The sequence below is a fragment of the Colias philodice genome, chromosome 20 (genome assembly GCF_061535455.1).
Source record: "Colias philodice isolate Cphi_HAF_F1 chromosome 20, ilColPhil1 Martin Lab GWU primary, whole genome shotgun sequence".
Classification (NCBI taxonomy): domain Eukaryota; kingdom Metazoa; phylum Arthropoda; class Insecta; order Lepidoptera; family Pieridae; genus Colias; species Colias philodice.
The window spans coordinates 2093591-2111321 of NC_143105.1; the positions used below are offsets into that span (position 1 = coordinate 2093591).

Consider the following 17731-nt stretch of genomic DNA (forward strand, 5'->3'; position numbering starts at 1 on the left):
GCCAAAATATGCAAAAACGTTGGACATAGAGTTGCAAACATCAGTTGGTTACTTTATCTAGAGAAGTGCGATGTTTGATAGTTCGTAAGTTTGTGAATGTGCCTATAGAACACTCCTTTACAATTTAAAACAAACACAAAATATAAAATAATCGGGACGAATACTTAATATTAATTCATTATCCATAGATCATAATATATTAAATTATGCTGTTTTATATGGGTGAGGGAGAATAAACATTTTGTATTCGTCCCGATTCTACCAGTGTGAAGCTGTGAATACATTTGTTGTCTATCAAACACAAAAAACAAATCAAATCACTGCTTTTAACAATCAATAACCAATGTATTATTTTTAAAGGGGTGTACAATGTACAATACATGTGCGTACACGCGCAAGAAGCGCGCAAGTATAGATATTCCAATTCGTTTATTCAATCAAATACTTAACCTAACTTTAGAGCTAAATTCATTTAGGTGGTACCTGTATATATAAAGGTTTACCAATTGACGGTTTGCTTAGATAGAGGGTAACCTGTATTAAAAGATATCAGTTCCTTCCCCATATAATATGCGTGAAGTCGATCTCCACGCCATCTAGTGCTAACTACTAAGTAATGTTCGGCGAAATATTTCTTTTTTAGTGCAGGGATGCAGGGGAGATATAAATAATTATTGCTTAATGATCCATTGAGCTGTATTTTTTACTTGTTTGTAAAAATGCGAAAACTGACTGCTCGATCAGACGAAACCTCTCGTCACGTTTTTTTTAATCTTTATCAGACACCGAAAATGACGACTGGTCAATATTTTAGTTCATGATCAGTATTGGAGTAACGATCGGGAATTTATTAATGTTTTTTGCTGAGAACTAAATACACTTTTGCTCTATTAGACGTTTCCATCTGCACTCATTTTTGGTATGAAAGGTGTTTTTCTTATCCTACTTGTATTAAAAATGCAAAAGTTGCGTATTTTTATTTCTTTGCTACTCTTTTAAAATGAAAAAAACTGCAGAACCGATTTACATTAAATTTGGCACACATAATATAGAGGGTAACTTGGATCAACACATAGTATAGTTTTAACCCCGAAACCCCACAGGAAAGGGAACTATGCTGGTTTTCCTTTGTTTTCGCTGTCGAAAAACTAGTAACATATGACTAAATAATAAACATTTTTCAAGTAGTGGGGATCGAACCCACAGTCGCAATCCGTAATTTATTTAGGGGAAAATTGTATAACATTTTACAAATAAAAATTGTATGTAGATAAGGAATTATAAGGTAAATAAATAAAACAGAATTGTTCCACAATTACTTTATTCACAACATTTCTTACATAAATAATTTTCTAATTCCACTGTACTTATTTAATAACTTAAATAAATTAAATTCACCATCTTCCAAGTTAAATCAAAATATTTAAGATAATCCAACATAATTTATAATTAAAAAAAATGTTGTGTGGTTTTATGAAACCACGGTAAAAGTGAAACTGTTCGAACGGTTCCGAACACTGCTTTGTGTAGCGCATGTCGCGTGACGGTCGGCTGCCGAGTAGGTATACCTACTTACAGTAGCGATACACGCGACATGCGCTACACAGACCAAAACGTTTGAGACGATGTAATAAAAGTTTCACTTTAATATCGGATACATTGTTTGACAAAATTATCTATTTTTTGATATTACAATAATCATAAGTTTTTTGTATGTTATGTCGCAGGCAAGTTGTCATGTCAGCCGTTTTATTAACAGCCTAGGCTCTTTTTAGGGAGTCAATTATTTGGCTTTTTAACGATATGGCTAGATATTATTCAAATAAAATGGTTGATTTAATCTGTTACCTGCGACATAATTGTAAATGCAAAAACCTACAGAAATCAACTACTGAGATTTATAGATATTACAAATATTCATTGAGAATTATAATTTTGAAGATTTCTAGATATAAATAATGTTAATAGCGCCTCTATAGGATATTTAGTAAAACTATAGTATTTATAAGCACGCATAGTTTATAGCAAAATGAAACTAAGCCCGGACGGAAATAAAAAAAAAATAAACTTAGGAATTAAAAAAGAGCGTGTGTACGAGCACACGTGTCAGAAGTGAAACTTCATTGGCAAGATACAAAAATCCTCGCCTTACTCCATGACGCGACAATATTGCCATGATGCGACGTTGAAATTTTACTGTCAACGCGCCTAAAGAAGATTCACTTCAAAAGATAAACTTTATTATTTCGAGACTAAAAGCTAATTGAATTTAAAAAGCTCTTTCTGAAATATTGAATTATTTATAGTGACTGTTTTTAAGCTATTGCATAGCTTCTATCGCGGGCCTTGAGCGCGGGGACCGAATCGAGAAATTCCGTAACGAAAAAACCTCACGCTCCCCACGGGGACGGGCGCGGAGGTGTGGCTTGAAGGCATAGCATGCAATAGCTTTACCGCGGCAGTCCCCGAGTGACACACGTCTTTTTTCCTATAATTTGACATTTTCTATATTTTTATTGATAAAAATGCCTTTTTCGTAATTTTTTTCTCAAAGTTGTATCGATGTGTACGAGATATTATATTCTACATATTTTTCACGGATACATAAGTCGTTATTCGCACCCTTTTCAACCGACTTTTAACTAAATTGTTGTACATATTTGTATATAATTATAAATCCGTAACACGGTTACAGTCACGAACCAGTTAGATTTTATTTTCCATAATCATATAAGTCACATAAAACAACTTTATAGACTAAATTTTACAAATATTATGGAAGATAATTAATAATTTTAGTCATAGAATGTCACATATTTGAAATGAAAAATTAAATATAAAATAACTTGTGATCATTTATTTATTACATAAGTAAATAAGAAATTTAACTATCTAAATGTTAAACAGATAGCTTATGAAAATACTGAATCTAATGAAATAAGTACTAAAAACAGTTATTTTTATATTTTAAATATCTATAAGTAAAATTTAAGAAGGAACAGAAAATGAGACCTGACTGGTTAAAAACACTAATTTTTATAGCAGTCTTGACGTCACAAAATTCTATTTAATAAATCTATTAGAATCTGAAATAGTTATGTAGATTATTTACATTTTTATCACCATTTGATTGAACTTATAAAATAACGCTCAAAATATACACACTGTAAAACTGAAAAAAAGAGTACAATTTAGAATTAAATCTCTTAAACATTGGTTTAACAATTTCATAAATTGTTGTGAAATTTTTCTTTACTCTCTTCATCGAAAATAATATTTGATTTCAACAAACAAAAAAATCACTAAAAATTTACAAACTCAATTTGCTTCAATTTTTTTTTAATTTTTTATAATCCAAAGTAAAAGTAAGTACATCGAATCGTATCCCGAAAAAAAAAGTTGATTCCCATTTTTTTTTTCAAAATACATTGATCCCCATTTTTTGTTATTTTTCAAGTCCAATCAAATAAAGCAAGTACATTTAACAACCGGGCGCCGAAGAGAGTTGCATGTTTTCGCCATTTTCCGTCGGCGATGTGAGACGGTGACGTAGCAGGAAGGACGCTAGTACACGGCTTACCTAATGAATTATTAATAAAATATTATTTAAAAAATGTATGCGTCTACTAGAGTACACACGTAAGAAGTGAAACTTCTTTATGACGTTAAAAATGTCACGAGTATGGCGTAACGCAAAAATGTCACGCGTACGGCGTAACGCAAAAATGTCACGCGTACGGCGTATAACGCAAAAATGTTACACTAAATTTTTGTCCAACCCCGATAAAGAAGTTTCACTTCAAAAAAATCACAAAAAAAAAAGAACAAAAAATCTAATCAAGATAAAACTTGATTATTTTATATGACCTCAACGTATATTGAAAAAAAAAACAAATATATAAGAAATTACACGCGAGGCCGGGCTAAATATTAGTTTGAATGTAATAAGAATGTACTGCGATTCTACTGACTAATTGATGTAGGTAGTTGATAACAAATCGCAGCAAGTCAAGGACTATTAGCAAAGTGAGGGTAGTTGGGTCAAACGTCGTATAAACGTCGTAGGCACGATTCGTACGAATGCGCCACGATTCAAAGGAAAGCGGCATTTTATAGTTTTCGACAACTAAACCTGTTTTGACAGGAAATAGTGACAACTATTCATTCACAAAAATATTAAATCAAAATTTACGTCTAACAAATAACTGTATCAATTCTTATTTTATTTTATTTCCAGAGAAAGTGAAAAATATTTTCATTTTTCAAAGATCTTCTTACCTCAGCGGGCGAATCCTCGTGTACAGCGTGACCACAACGCGTCAGCACCTGCATTTGAAATTTGCCTGCAAATCAGAAAATTATGATTAATTAGTATGCAGAAACAATTCTTATAACAATTATTGTATTATATTAGCCTGTTGTATTCCCAATCTGGGCAAGATAAGGATTGGGAAGGCCTAAGGCGCTTCCATGAAAGACGATCTTGTGCTATGGTAGACCAGTTTCTATTAAATTGGTCCAGGTCACCCTCCAACAATTAGGGAAAATATTTGAAGTGAAACTTCTTTATCGGGGTTGGACAAAAATTTAGTGTAACGTTTTTGCGTTACGCGCCATCTTTTTTTATTTTACAACCTTTACAACTTGATCATTAGGAATTTATTACCCTTATTGTTCGAATAAAAATAAGTTACCGCCTTTAAGAACTTGCCGACAATGTAAGTACACTATTGTTTCTTAGAAAACATTTTAGGAGTATACGATAATAAATCTATGACTCACGTAAACACGTGTTTGCTTGATTGGTATTCAATTATGATTTTGTGAATTCAAAATTTATAAGAATAAACCTCAAACTCTTTATGTTCAATCAAAATCCGCCTAAGTCGAAATCCTTTATAAGTTGAAAACTCTATAACTCGAATTTTTTGGCGTCTCCTTTGGTCTTTTGAACTACAGGACGAGCGGAGCGAGCGAAGCGAGCGAGTCGCGGCAGTGGCTGGCGTAAATATTCAAATAGGTAGCGAGGAGCGAAGCGACGAGCGTGTTAGACTAACGTATTTCTGTAATATTGTATACAAGCTGTGTCGCGCGGTTTCACCAGCGTGGCTCCGCTCCTGTTGGTCTTAGCGTGATAATATATAGCCTATATTACTCGTGGATAATGTAGCTTTCGAATGGTGAAAGAATTTTTAAAATCGGTCCAGTAATTTATGAGTCTATTTATTACAATCAAACAAACAAACATACAAAGTTTTCCTCTTTATAATATTAGTGTAGATGTAGATAGTAAATTATTTTTTGAAAAATAAGGTCATAAAGAAGTTTCACTTCTTACGTGTGTACTAGTTCACGCACACATTTTTTTACTACATTTTCAAACTGACCCTGCATCTGCCCCACGGTGAGGTCCCTGTCGAGCCCGTCCACGGAGGCCAGCAGCAGCAGGCGCGGGGCCCGCGCGCACAGGAAGGCGGCGCTGAGCCCGCTGAACCAGCCCGCCCAGTGCTGCTCCGTGCGGGACAGGTCCACGCGCCAGCGGTACCTAACACCGTATTATTGGCTAAAGCGCGTCACACACGGTGAAGATACTATAATATTTTATCTTAAGATACTGTTATATTTTATATTACAGTATCTTAACGCATCCGGTATCAGCGTTCAGACCATCATTTTTCTTTTTGTCATTGCGTACTAAGACTCCTGTAGAACCGCCATCCTGTTGAATTCAACAGGATGGCGGTTCTACAAGATTCAACAGGATGGCGGTTCTACAGGAGTCTTAGTACGCAATGACAAAAAGAAAAATGATGGTCTGAACGCTGATACCGGATGCGTTAAGATACTGTAATATAAAATATAACAGTATCTTAAGATAAAATATTATAGTATCTTCACCGTGTGTGACGCGCTTAACACACGCTTATATAAACGTGTAAAATTTTCACCCAGTGCAATATTGTGACCTCTTATTTACAAACAGTTTAGGCCATGAATAAGAATACGTCAATAGCCAAGGCTCGTAATTGTGATCGATCATAACATGAATGCACCAATCAGTTCAATTCTCGGCGTAAACTGTCTAGAAACCATTGAGATACACATATGGAGACGACACCGCCTACATCACTTATGTTCCGCTCAACATACGCCATATGGCGTAACTGCACGCTCATTTTTTAATTGTTTTAAAGTGAAACGCATCAAATATGCCTTCGTGTGTGTTACGATATTGCACAAATAATACGGAAAAGTGCAAAGGAATAACTTTTACCGGTATGTACCTAACTAGATAATAATTTTTAAAACTTAGAGCAAAAAAATGGCGCACAGATTTTGTTCGTGGTGTCTCTTCCATACGTAGTAATATTATCTCAATGCCTGCCACACGGTATTATTGGCTAAAAAATTGGTTGTCTGTAAAGTCGGTTTACTGACGATAGTTGAACGTGACAACGTCCGATTGTGTTCAATTATTCTCGGCGTAAACTGTCTAGAAACAAAAGATCATAATGGTGAAGCTTTTGTTTATGTAAGGTGCGGTGTATGTTACATACCGAATAATACATAATTAAGACGTAACAGTATTTTTTTAAAAATAGTTTTATCATTTAAGAAATTATGAATATGTGCCAAATTGCAAATGTGCAGCGGACATGTTATGCTGCCAACTGATAAATTGCAAAGATAATAACTGGCAGCTCCAAGAATAAAAGTGAATTTAGAACAATAAAAAAACAATAAAAAACATATTATACCTACCAACGAGGCAAATTATTATTATTTTTTTGAACTGAAACTTCTTTAGGCGCGTAGACAGTAAAATTTCAAGGTCGAGTCATGGCAATAGAACGATTTTGGTATCTTTGAATCTTGCCAAAGAAGTTTCACTTCTGACACGTGTGCTCGGCACACAGGCTCCTTTTTTAAACACAACCGCTCCTACCTCATAGCCCCGTTAGTAACCACCGGCGTGGGTTTAGTGAACCCATCCCCCTCCCCATCCCCGTTCCCCTCCCCATCCCCATCCCCCTCGCTCTCCTCGAGGATGACATCCCCGCGGGTGAGAGGAATCTCGCCGTCGTCCGACTCGCAAGTGTAGGACTCCACCTCGTTGATGGCTAGCTGGTTTGTGGTGCAGCTGGGAATTACAATTTTAACGTAATTTAATTCACATTTATGTAAAATTAAATTGTAAAACTGACATTAAAAAGAGCAACTATGGAGTTTCTGGCCGGTTCTTCTTCAAACTCAAACATTCATTTATTAATTGAATAACTATTAATTAAATTGACTACTATTTAGTAGCACTTTTGAATCGTCATTAATTTTTAACATTTACCACCGATTCGGAAAGCAGTATCTATGGAGAAGAATCGGCAAGAAACTCCATAGTTGCTGTTTTAAAATCATGTCAATATTACATAATATGTAACTTATATCTAATCTAACTACATAATATATCATAATATGCCAAAGAACTTCGTAGATACTGCTTTCCGAATCGATGGTAAATGTTAAAAATATGTAATGACGTTTCAAAAGTGATTCTAGAAGAAGTCTAATTGAATAAATAAATGTTTGAGTTTGAGTTTGAATAGTATATTTTATTTGTGTGTACTCTAAGTATTAAAGAGGACCAAAACCAAGCTGGTCTATACCAATACAAAATCAACCGTCACATGAATTAAAGTTGGATTAACATTTTTGTTCAATAGATCATTTTTTTGTTATTAGTTATTACTTATTAATGATTAATGAAGTATCCTTTTTTTCAATTAATCAGTACATTTTCGACAAACATCATAAGTATCTAATAATAAATTACTCTAAATCATACATATTCCTAGAATGCAATGCATTTTATTATTCATCACATGCAATTCTTTTTTTCACTATTATTTTTATCCAATTAAATTTTTGAAGTGAAAACTTCTTTAGCGGCGTTGAGCACTTCTGTAATGGGTATAAAATCTTAAACTCGCGTCAGGACACGTGACCTGATCGAAAAAGCGTAAGACGGATACCATTCCAAAATATCAAACATGCTCAACGTTAATAATCAAGTTTTCACTTCTGCCGGCACTCCCCCAGTGCAACCCGTTTTTTTTTTAATTATCTCAGTATCATGCATGCAATAAGTATACATAAATTTTGTAAGTCACTTACTTGACAATTTGACTGGGCATCGACACTCGCGCAGAGTCAACATTCCTTACTTGTCCACTCCTCACACTGTTGAAAAAAAATTATTATTTTTTTACATAATCAAAAAATGCAAAAATTATTATTTTTTTTACTAGTACATAGTGTAATGAATAATAAAAAAACAGTGTAAAGGGTGAAATTATCAATTTCTTCAAAAAAAATACTTTAATTCAGTTATTGGTCGTACTTATATTAGTAGTTAAAGGCTATTTTACGAGAAAAAATATATTTTTATTATTTATTTAACTCATTAATAGTTGTACAGATAGGTAACCTTAGAACTGCTTACAGATAGAATAGAGTACAACTATTTTGGCGGCCTTATCACTTAGTAGTGATCTCTTCCAGGCAACCACGGTAAAAGGTAAACAAGCAAAATGATCACTATTAAAAATATATTTTTTTTTTATATTTAAGACAAAACTGTTTTTTCATGTTGTATAAAAAATGATTTATGTAAATACTAGCTTTCCGTCCGGCTTCGCCCGCTTTGTCTAAAACATAATATACACTAAAACCTTCCTCTTGAATCACTCTATCTATTAAAAAAAACCGCATCAAAATCCGTTGCGTAGTTTTTAAGATTTAAGCATACATAGAGACATAGGACAGAGAAAGCGACTTTGTTTTATACTATGTAGTGATTATTGAATACATACCACCACTCTATAGCATGCTCTATGCTCTTGAAATGCGTCGGCCTGCCGCGCAAGAAGCTCTGCATGCTCGCAAGAGCGTCCATAGCAGTACCTGCAATGTTAATATGATAATAAATATTATGTATAATATCTAAAAAAAATGGTTGTTTGTAAAGTAGGTTTACGATCGAGATGTTTACGTGATAACGTCTTATTGGTGGCAGCGCTCGAGATGAGACGGGAGATCGGTCCGTCTCTGTCTCGTTATACCTGCGATCGCGCTCGTGAGGTTTTGGTGTGACACAAGTTTCTGAACACGTCACCCGACTAAAACGATTTTAAAAACGTTATCACGTCAATAAATAAAAAAAGACGTGTGGCACTCGGGGACTGCCGCGGTAAAGCTATTGCATGCTATGCCTTCAAGCCACACCTTCGTGCCCGTCCCCGTGGGGAGCGTGAGGTTTTTCGTTACGCAATTTCTGGATTCGGTCCCCGCGCTTAAGGCCCGCGATAGAAGCTATGCAATAGCTTAAAAGTCGCCGGAATGTTTGTACGCGCATAAAGGTAAGGGCATTAAGGGCACTAAGGGCCCATTTTTCAATGCTTGGATAAAACTTATCCGTCCAATAAAGTATTACACGATAATATTAAAATGTCACGTAAACTGTCAAATACGGGCAATTAGAATACGTTTTTAAAATGGTTGTTTTATACATTATTCGACGAATAAGTTTTATCCAAGCATTGAAAAATCGGCCCTGACTAAACTAACAATTATACCAAATTAGACAAATTTTACTTTTATTCTTTGTTATGTTGTTTCCAAAAAAAAAAACTGAAAAATCTTGCTAAAAGAACGGATCGGGCAGAACTGGAGCGAATACCTAATTTTCATTAAAAAATATTTTATTATTCATATTAAATTGCATGATGAAGTCTCTGATTATTGTGATAATTAGACATGTAATCTATTCAACGATTGAATCATTTATATTCTTTCAGATTACATAAAAAAAATACAATACAGATTACAGTTATTAAATCATCATCTATAAATAAATTTACTTAACATCAATTATTCAGAAATTTAACATAAAAGAAGCGTGTGCTGAGCACACGTGTCAGAAGTGAAACTTCTTTGGCAAGATTCAAAGATACCAAAATCGTCGCCTTATTCCATGACATGACGGTATTGCCATGACGCGACCTTGAAATTTTGTTTCTCAACGTGCCTAAAGAAGTTTTACTTAAAAAATAAAAAAATGTGTGCGTGTACCTACTAGTATACACACGTAAGAAGTGAAACTTCTTTATGACCTTATTTTTCAAAAAATAATTTACTGTATGCAACTTAACATAAATACGTCGAATCACACGTAGTAGCGAAAACAAAAAGATGGCGCGTAACGGAAAAATGTCACGCGTAACGAAAAAAATGTTACACTAAATTTTTTTTCCAACCCAGATAAATAGAAATAGAAACAGAAAGCGTTTTATTTGCCACCATATAAAAAAAGACGGGTTGCACTCCGGGAGTGCCGGCAGAAGTGAAAACTTGATTATAAACGTTGAGCATGTTTGATATCCATCCGTCTTACGCTTTTTCGATTTTTCGTCACGTGTCCTGACGCGAGTTTAAGATTTTATACCCATTACAGAAAAAGTGCTCAACGCCGCTAAAGAACTTTTCACTTCAAAAAAAAAAGAAGTTTCACTTCAATAAAATCGAATCCCATACCCTCAACAACATCGATAACCGCTACACCCTGTATGTAGGGCTCCAGTGCGGGCAGGTGCGCCGCCCTCACGGCGATGGCGCCCCCCATAGAGTGCCCGAGGAGCACTAGAGGGGGCAACTCGTCTTCACCATACAACTTGTGTAGGATTTGTTCTACGTCCCTGCAATAAGTAATCCATATACATATTATAATCCATAATATACATAATATTATAATCCATAATATACATATTTTAATTATAATAAATATTACAAATGCAAAAGTAACTCTGTCTGTCTGTCTGTTACTCAATCACGCCTAAACTACTGAACCAATTTTCATGAAATTTGGTATGGAGATATTTTGATATCCGAGAACGGACATAGGCTACTTTTTATCCCGGTAAAATGACGCAATCCCGGAAATCCCACGGGAACGGGAACTATGCGGGTGTTTCTTTGACTGCGCGGGCGAAGCCGCGGGTGGTAAGCTAGTTATATATAAAAATGAAACCCGTTTCGCGTTGTCACGGCATCACGTGTGAACGGGTGGATTGATTTTGATAATTCTTTTTTTATTATATTCCTTGAAGTACAAGGGTGGTTCTTATGTAGAGAAAACGTAAATATGTACCACGGGCTAGTTACATATACATTTTAAAAGAATGGAAAAATAGCACATTATATTCATAAAAAGCTTTTGGATGCTATATAACTAAAATATTATGTGTAAAATGGTAAATTTTTATAATGAGGTTTATAATGAAATGTAAACAATTTATTAATACTGTTAGGTACTTGTTTTTTTTAATGCTTGCAAAAGTACATTTATATATACTAGCGGTCCGCCCCGGCTTCGCCCGTGGTACCTACATGTATAAACTATCCTATCTTTTTTTGTGGCTGTAAAATCGATCCGGATCGAACTGCACATGGTGTGCGAGTTTTATTATAATCGGGTTTAGGAGTCCATTGAGGACAAACATTGTGACATTTATATATATACATAATTAAGATAAGATGTAGGGGGTTTTGCTTACTTACAAAAGATATAATGTAACAATAAATGTAATGTGTAACACAGTATGAAACTTCCGATTGACATCGCCGGACGAATACGCCGAGCGCATTAAATATGTATGCTTCGTAAGCGAGTATTTCATTTAAACCCTAAATATAAAAATCTACTATATAAAAATAAGTCAGGTTTTCCTTCCTGACGCTATAACTCCAGAACGCACGAACCGATTTCCACGGTTTTGCATTCGTTGGAAAGGTCTCGCGCTCCGTGAGGTTTATAGCAAAGAAAAGGTGTCTCTTCGCAATATAAAGCTTCAGTCGCAATATAAATAAAAGTCTATTGATGTAGATTCTCAATTCAAAAATAATGTAATTAATTCAGTTTCAATGAATAACTAAACATTAATAGTCCATTGTCCTGTATTAAAAATTATTGATCACTGTCTGAAGATAAAAAATTGCCTTGCATAAAATTGCATTGATTTGCGCTAAAATAAATAGATACTTAATATTACAAAGCTGAAGAGTTTGTTTGAACGCGCTAATCTCAGGAACTTCTGGTCCGATTTGAAAATTTTTTTTGGTGTTTAGATAGCCCATTCACCGAGGAAGACTATAGGCTATATATTATCATGCTAAGACCAACAGGAGCAGAGCCACGCGTGTGAAACCATGCAGCAATGCTAGTAGAGTATAAATAAATAATAAATAAATATTTCAGGACAATTTTCACACACGGCACAATCTGATCCCATACTAAGCTTTCACTTGTGTTATGGAAACCAGGTGGCTGATAAACATACATATACATATATAATCTTATATATAAAAATGAATCGCTAAATGTGTTGGTAAGCGCATAACTCGAGAATGGCTGAACCGATTTCGATAATTCTTTTTTTATTATAATCCTGGAAGTACGAGGATGGTTCTTATGTAGAGAAAACGTAAACATGTACCACGGGCGAAGCCGGGGCGGACCGCTAGTTTTAAATAAATTTTACTTCATCATGTATACTTAACTATACATAATTAACACCCAGACACAGAGCAAACATCTATGTTCGTCACACAAATATTTGCCCCGGGTGGGAATCGAACCCACAATCTCTACCAACCAAGCCAACTGGTCAGTCAATTAGTCAGTATAATTAAATAAATTTATGTATGTGTTAAATAAACAAAATCTATAAAATCTCTTACTTTATAAGAGTATCAATGCTCAAATCGTCAGGGTTTTTGGCCTGCGTTTCTCCGTGACCTCTCACATCTATAGATACAACCTGGCAGTGCACCATGTTTGTTATTTCTTCCTGCAAGAAAAAAAATATATTTTGGTAATACAGTAAAAGCTCCTTATTCGCGCTTGTTTCATTCATTCATTCGATTTCACTATTCGCGGATGAAAAAAATGCGACTTAATTCCTATGTTCGCGGCATTAAATTCTTTATTCGTGGATCAAATTGCTGCATCGGTACATACATATATGTATTTACCTAAATAAAAATCATTCGCTATCCCTAGTAAACGCCTGATCTACAACTAAGAATTTATAATGTCGTAAAAAAAAGGAGGAAATCAAGTAAAAAGTGCCAAGCCATTGTCTAAACCTGATAATAATACCTAATTAAATGGTAATTAATAAATATGTATAAAAAACTTCAATTAAACTGATATCCTTATGTATTTGCTTATTTATTTCGTCACCTAGGAACATATCCCCTATAACCCCATACAAATTACCATTCCTTATTCACGGCATATTTACGGAACCTATTACCCGCAAATAAAGAGCTTTTACTGTGTTGAATGTTTTCAATTGGCTTCAAATTTATAATTAAAGTAATTAGTTTTGTTTTAGTTACTTTTTCCCTCTGGTGTTAGTACCAATACCAAGTACTAAGATCAAAACTTCTTTATTTAGGGTATTAAAAAGCAATGTATAACATGTTTAAATTTATTTTGTAAGTTTTGTGTTCCTTAAACTTATCTCTATAAGCGCGGATTTTTCAATCCATGGTTAAAACTTATCCATCCAATAAAGTATTACACGATAATATTAAAATGTCACGTAAAGTGTCAAATATGGGCAATTAGAATACGTTTTTAAAATGGTAGTTTTATATACATTATTCAACAAATAAGTTTTATCCAAGCATTGAAAAATCGGCCCTTAAACTATTATAAAATACTTTTTGTATTGCACGCCTCATAAGCGAAGCGTTGAGGTGGGTACTACTGTCACTTCGCGCAAAACATCTGATTTTTCAAACTTAAAATGTTTTTATGTATCATACATTGCACTTGTAAGATAATACATACACACACATATTAAGAAAAAACACTATTTTTAACATTCATGATATTTTTGATGTCATTTTTGTTATTTAAACTAGTTAAAAAACAGTTTAAAAAAGTTCTGTCTTGGACGTCCGTGTGTCTGTATGTGCGGAGGATTTTCTTGTTAACACGATAACGACCGAAATACTTTACTAATCGAGTCTTTTTTTTTCTCTTACGCTTGAGTATGCTCAGGAATAGAACCCTTTCATTTTTCAGGGTCTGATTCGATGTGGTTCAATTGTTATTAAATAAACAAAAATAATAATTAATAAATAATTATTAAAAAAAAATTATGAGGCGTGCACTTTTGGATTTTCCAATTAGACAATATAATAACAAGGCATAATCAGAATGAATTTCTTAGTTAATTAAATCATTGCAAACAAATAGGAGCTGATAAATAATCGCTATAAAATACTGTTGCCTTAATAATAAGCTCTAAAAGCTATACCTACTGTAAAACAAGCCCAGCTGAGACCAGAATAACCACCGCCATGCAGCGTCACAATCCTCGGCCTCTGCGGATGATCAGGTTCCGGTGAAAGGTAGACTCGGAAGGTGCCTCCATCAGTCTCGAGATCTACACACTTTTCAAAGAACTGCTTCCATGATACTGGTGTGTAGTCGCGCTTACGGGACGCGCCGAACGGTGCCAACCTAGAAATATGTAGTACTATAATACTATATTCTGTTAAAATCAATATAGCCCTTTTAATTGTTCGCTTTGCAGATAAGAAGATGCCTTTATCACAATATTGTATGTTAATCTATTATTGTTTACGCAATACACATACCTACAGTTATCATCATCAGTAAGATATTTGCATTTTTTTATAGAATTATGAACTATTAGAAAAATGTTTGATAATATTCTATGTGTCTAAAATGAATAATGTTAATTGATGAAACACAATAAATTGAATTCACGTAAACATTTGAAATTATTGAAAAGTAAATAATATGTTCTCTCCCTTTCCAAAGCTGTTACATTAAAATGAATAATGTATGATTGGAAATTTAGTTGAGATAACTCTTAGATCATTGTGGAATAATACTATCAACTAACAAAATACATAGACATGAATGTACTTAGAAAATAATATAACTCAATTTAGAAATCAAATTGAATAAAAAAGAATATCTTACTTGGATACGCCTGAGGTTCGTGGCACTCTTGGAGGGAGTTTGCTTTTCATAATACTTTTTTGCAAGGAAGACATTCTGGTCACAATCTTTTAAGTAAATATAGAAATATATATGTACAGTTAGGTGTTTTATTTACGGGATTTATTTAAGATTAAAAATAGAACAATTTAGCACAGACGCCGATTCTTCAGCATTTGCGATTTGTTTTGACACATGAATGTTTGATTGTTTGACTCACAGAGCAAGTAATATGTTTGACTTTTGACATTTTAATCGAGGTGATCCCGTGCTGCCAGCTAAATAAACTGATCGAATTTTATATTATAATCCAAATTTACAACTTTACAACATACGCAACAACATAAATGATGAAAATTGAGAACTAATTACAAAAAAGTGATTATAAATAAGAATAAAAAATTTCAATTTTGATTGTTCTATCACTTCTGTTCTAATGTGCTTCTAATGATATGTTTATACGTTTATTATAAGAACTAGATGTCGCCTAATGCTAGGCGTCCATTACAGGCGGATCGGGCCGGGCCGCATCGCAACGGGCCGTCTCTAATGGACGCGCTGTTTGCTCCTGCGTCCACCTGTACGGGGCGCGGCGGACCACCTAGGCGGATTTTATCTAACAGACGCTCGCCGCTCACATCCGCCTGCCTGCGTCCACTAGACGGGTCGGGGCGGGCCGGGCCGCAGCGCACCGCCGGCAGAAATCCGCCTGCGAAGCGATATCCGCCAATGCGTTGCGGCCCGCCCCGGCCCGCCCCGGCCCGATCCGTCGCTAATGGACGATGTTTCATACAAAACATAGGCCGGCGTATTTTTGCGTTGCGATGCGGCCCGGCCCGATCTGCCTAGTGGACGCCAGCCATTAGAGCATTAAGTTGGTATAAATAATTATATAAAAAATAAAAGATTTTTATGTGGCAACTTTATTTGACAACTATCAAATTGGTTGTCAAATTATTTGTCTTTTTGCAGTTGATGAATAATTTTTAGAATTTTGTCTAAAAAATCTTCGAACATTTCGAAAAAGCCACAGCGATCACAAGCAAGAGGTGTTGTTTAAAATGTTTATAGAAAAATATTCGATGAAGAAGGGTCAAAAACAGATTTTATTGGTAAATTTGACTTACCCGTTTTGATACTTTAAATTAAAAATATTATAAGTAGGTACCTATAATATTGTTTGTTGATTACAATATAATTTTATGAAAACTTATTACAGGAGTTGCCAATACGGCTATTCGTCAAGTCCAAGCTGTCCAAGTCAACTTTATAATGTGCACATGTGTGTATCTGTTAATACTTACGAAAATAAACATAGTTTTATTTTATTTTTGTTTTATTTATTAAAAAATTATAAGCAATCTAGTTTTAATCTGCATTATCATTACATCCATATTTTGATATGGCATAATGATAATGATAATATGTATAGGTATACAAATATAGGTATGTGTAAATAATAATATGTATTACATAAATAAAACGAATATGTACCTATAATAATACATGTAAGTATGTACCTACATAATAATATTAAGTGGATATCTCATTATGTAATGTGACTAATGATATTGAGGACAAACTAGTAAAAAAATAAGCAGTAGAGTCTGTCAAGCGAGTCTAGTCCCATGAAAAAGGCGGCAAATTCAAAAATCTTTTAGGTGTCAACACTGATATAGAACGCTGAAAACTTATTGATACTTGAATTTTTGATAAATCTATTCTATCAAGATTGTTCAGTCCATTTTCCCTAGGGTTGCACACTCAAAATTTTGATTTCCCAAATTGCCATCAGATTCTGGTTTACCTATAATATCGCCGCATTTCAGTTGTAGACTCTAGTAGCCTAAAGTACCTATCCCAAACATCAAACTATCAATATGAATAAAATAAAATGACGTTTTTTAGTTCATTTTAAAATCTACATAAACAGTTAAACAAAAATTAGAAAGAATATTCAGAATTATTCTAAATCTTGCAAATTATTAGAATTATTCTAAATTAGAATTATTCTAAATCTAATTCTTCGAATCAGAATTCATCCTCTGCTAAAGTCCGGTCGCGGAGCAGGAAGAATTTCGTACATTAACCTGTTATTACCTGTCACTGTCACTCCCTTGTAAAAATAATGTGTCTTGCTCGCACAGGTGCAATGACCGCCATCCTTAGCTACATTATAATCTTATATGTATATAAAAATGAATCGCAAAATGTGTTGGTAAGCGCATAACTCGAGAACGGCTGAACCGATTTCGATAATTCTTTTTTTATTATATTCCTTGAAGTACGAGGATGGTTCTTATGTAGAGAAAACGTAAACATGTACCACGGGCGAAGCCGGGGCGGACCGCTAGTTATATATATAAAAATGAATCGCAAAATGTGTTGGTAAGCGCATAACTCGAGAACGGCTGAACCGATTTCGATAATTCTTTTTTTATTATATTCCTTGAAGTACGAGGATGGTTCTTATGTAGAGAAAACGTAAATATGTACCACGGGCGAAGCCGGGGCGGACCGCTAGTTATATATAAATATGCCAGATTCTGGTAGACCTATAGCCTATTATACATTATTAACTCTTTGCCTATAGGCTACTTCATGCACGAGAAACGGCGACATTAGGGCCAGCTATGT

General features: G+C 34.3%; 1 protein-coding gene across 1 annotated transcript; it reads right to left on the bottom strand.

Moving 5' to 3' along the window:
• Positions 1 to 1598: 1598 nt before the first annotated feature.
• LOC149479280 (protein phosphatase methylesterase 1) lies at positions 1599 to 15300 on the bottom strand. The gene is made up of 10 exons (XM_089707871.1): positions 15077 to 15300; positions 14386 to 14587; positions 12790 to 12899; positions 10588 to 10748; positions 8868 to 8958; positions 8170 to 8235; positions 6947 to 7141; positions 5388 to 5545; positions 4279 to 4343; positions 1599 to 3580 (listed from the first exon to the last, which is right to left on the bottom strand). The coding sequence occupies exons 1-10, from the start codon at positions 15148 to 15150 to the stop codon at positions 3482 to 3484; spliced, it is 1221 nt and encodes a 406-aa protein (XP_089563997.1). The 5' UTR covers positions 15151 to 15300; the 3' UTR covers positions 1599 to 3481.
• Between the last annotated feature and the right edge of the window lie 2431 nt (positions 15301 to 17731).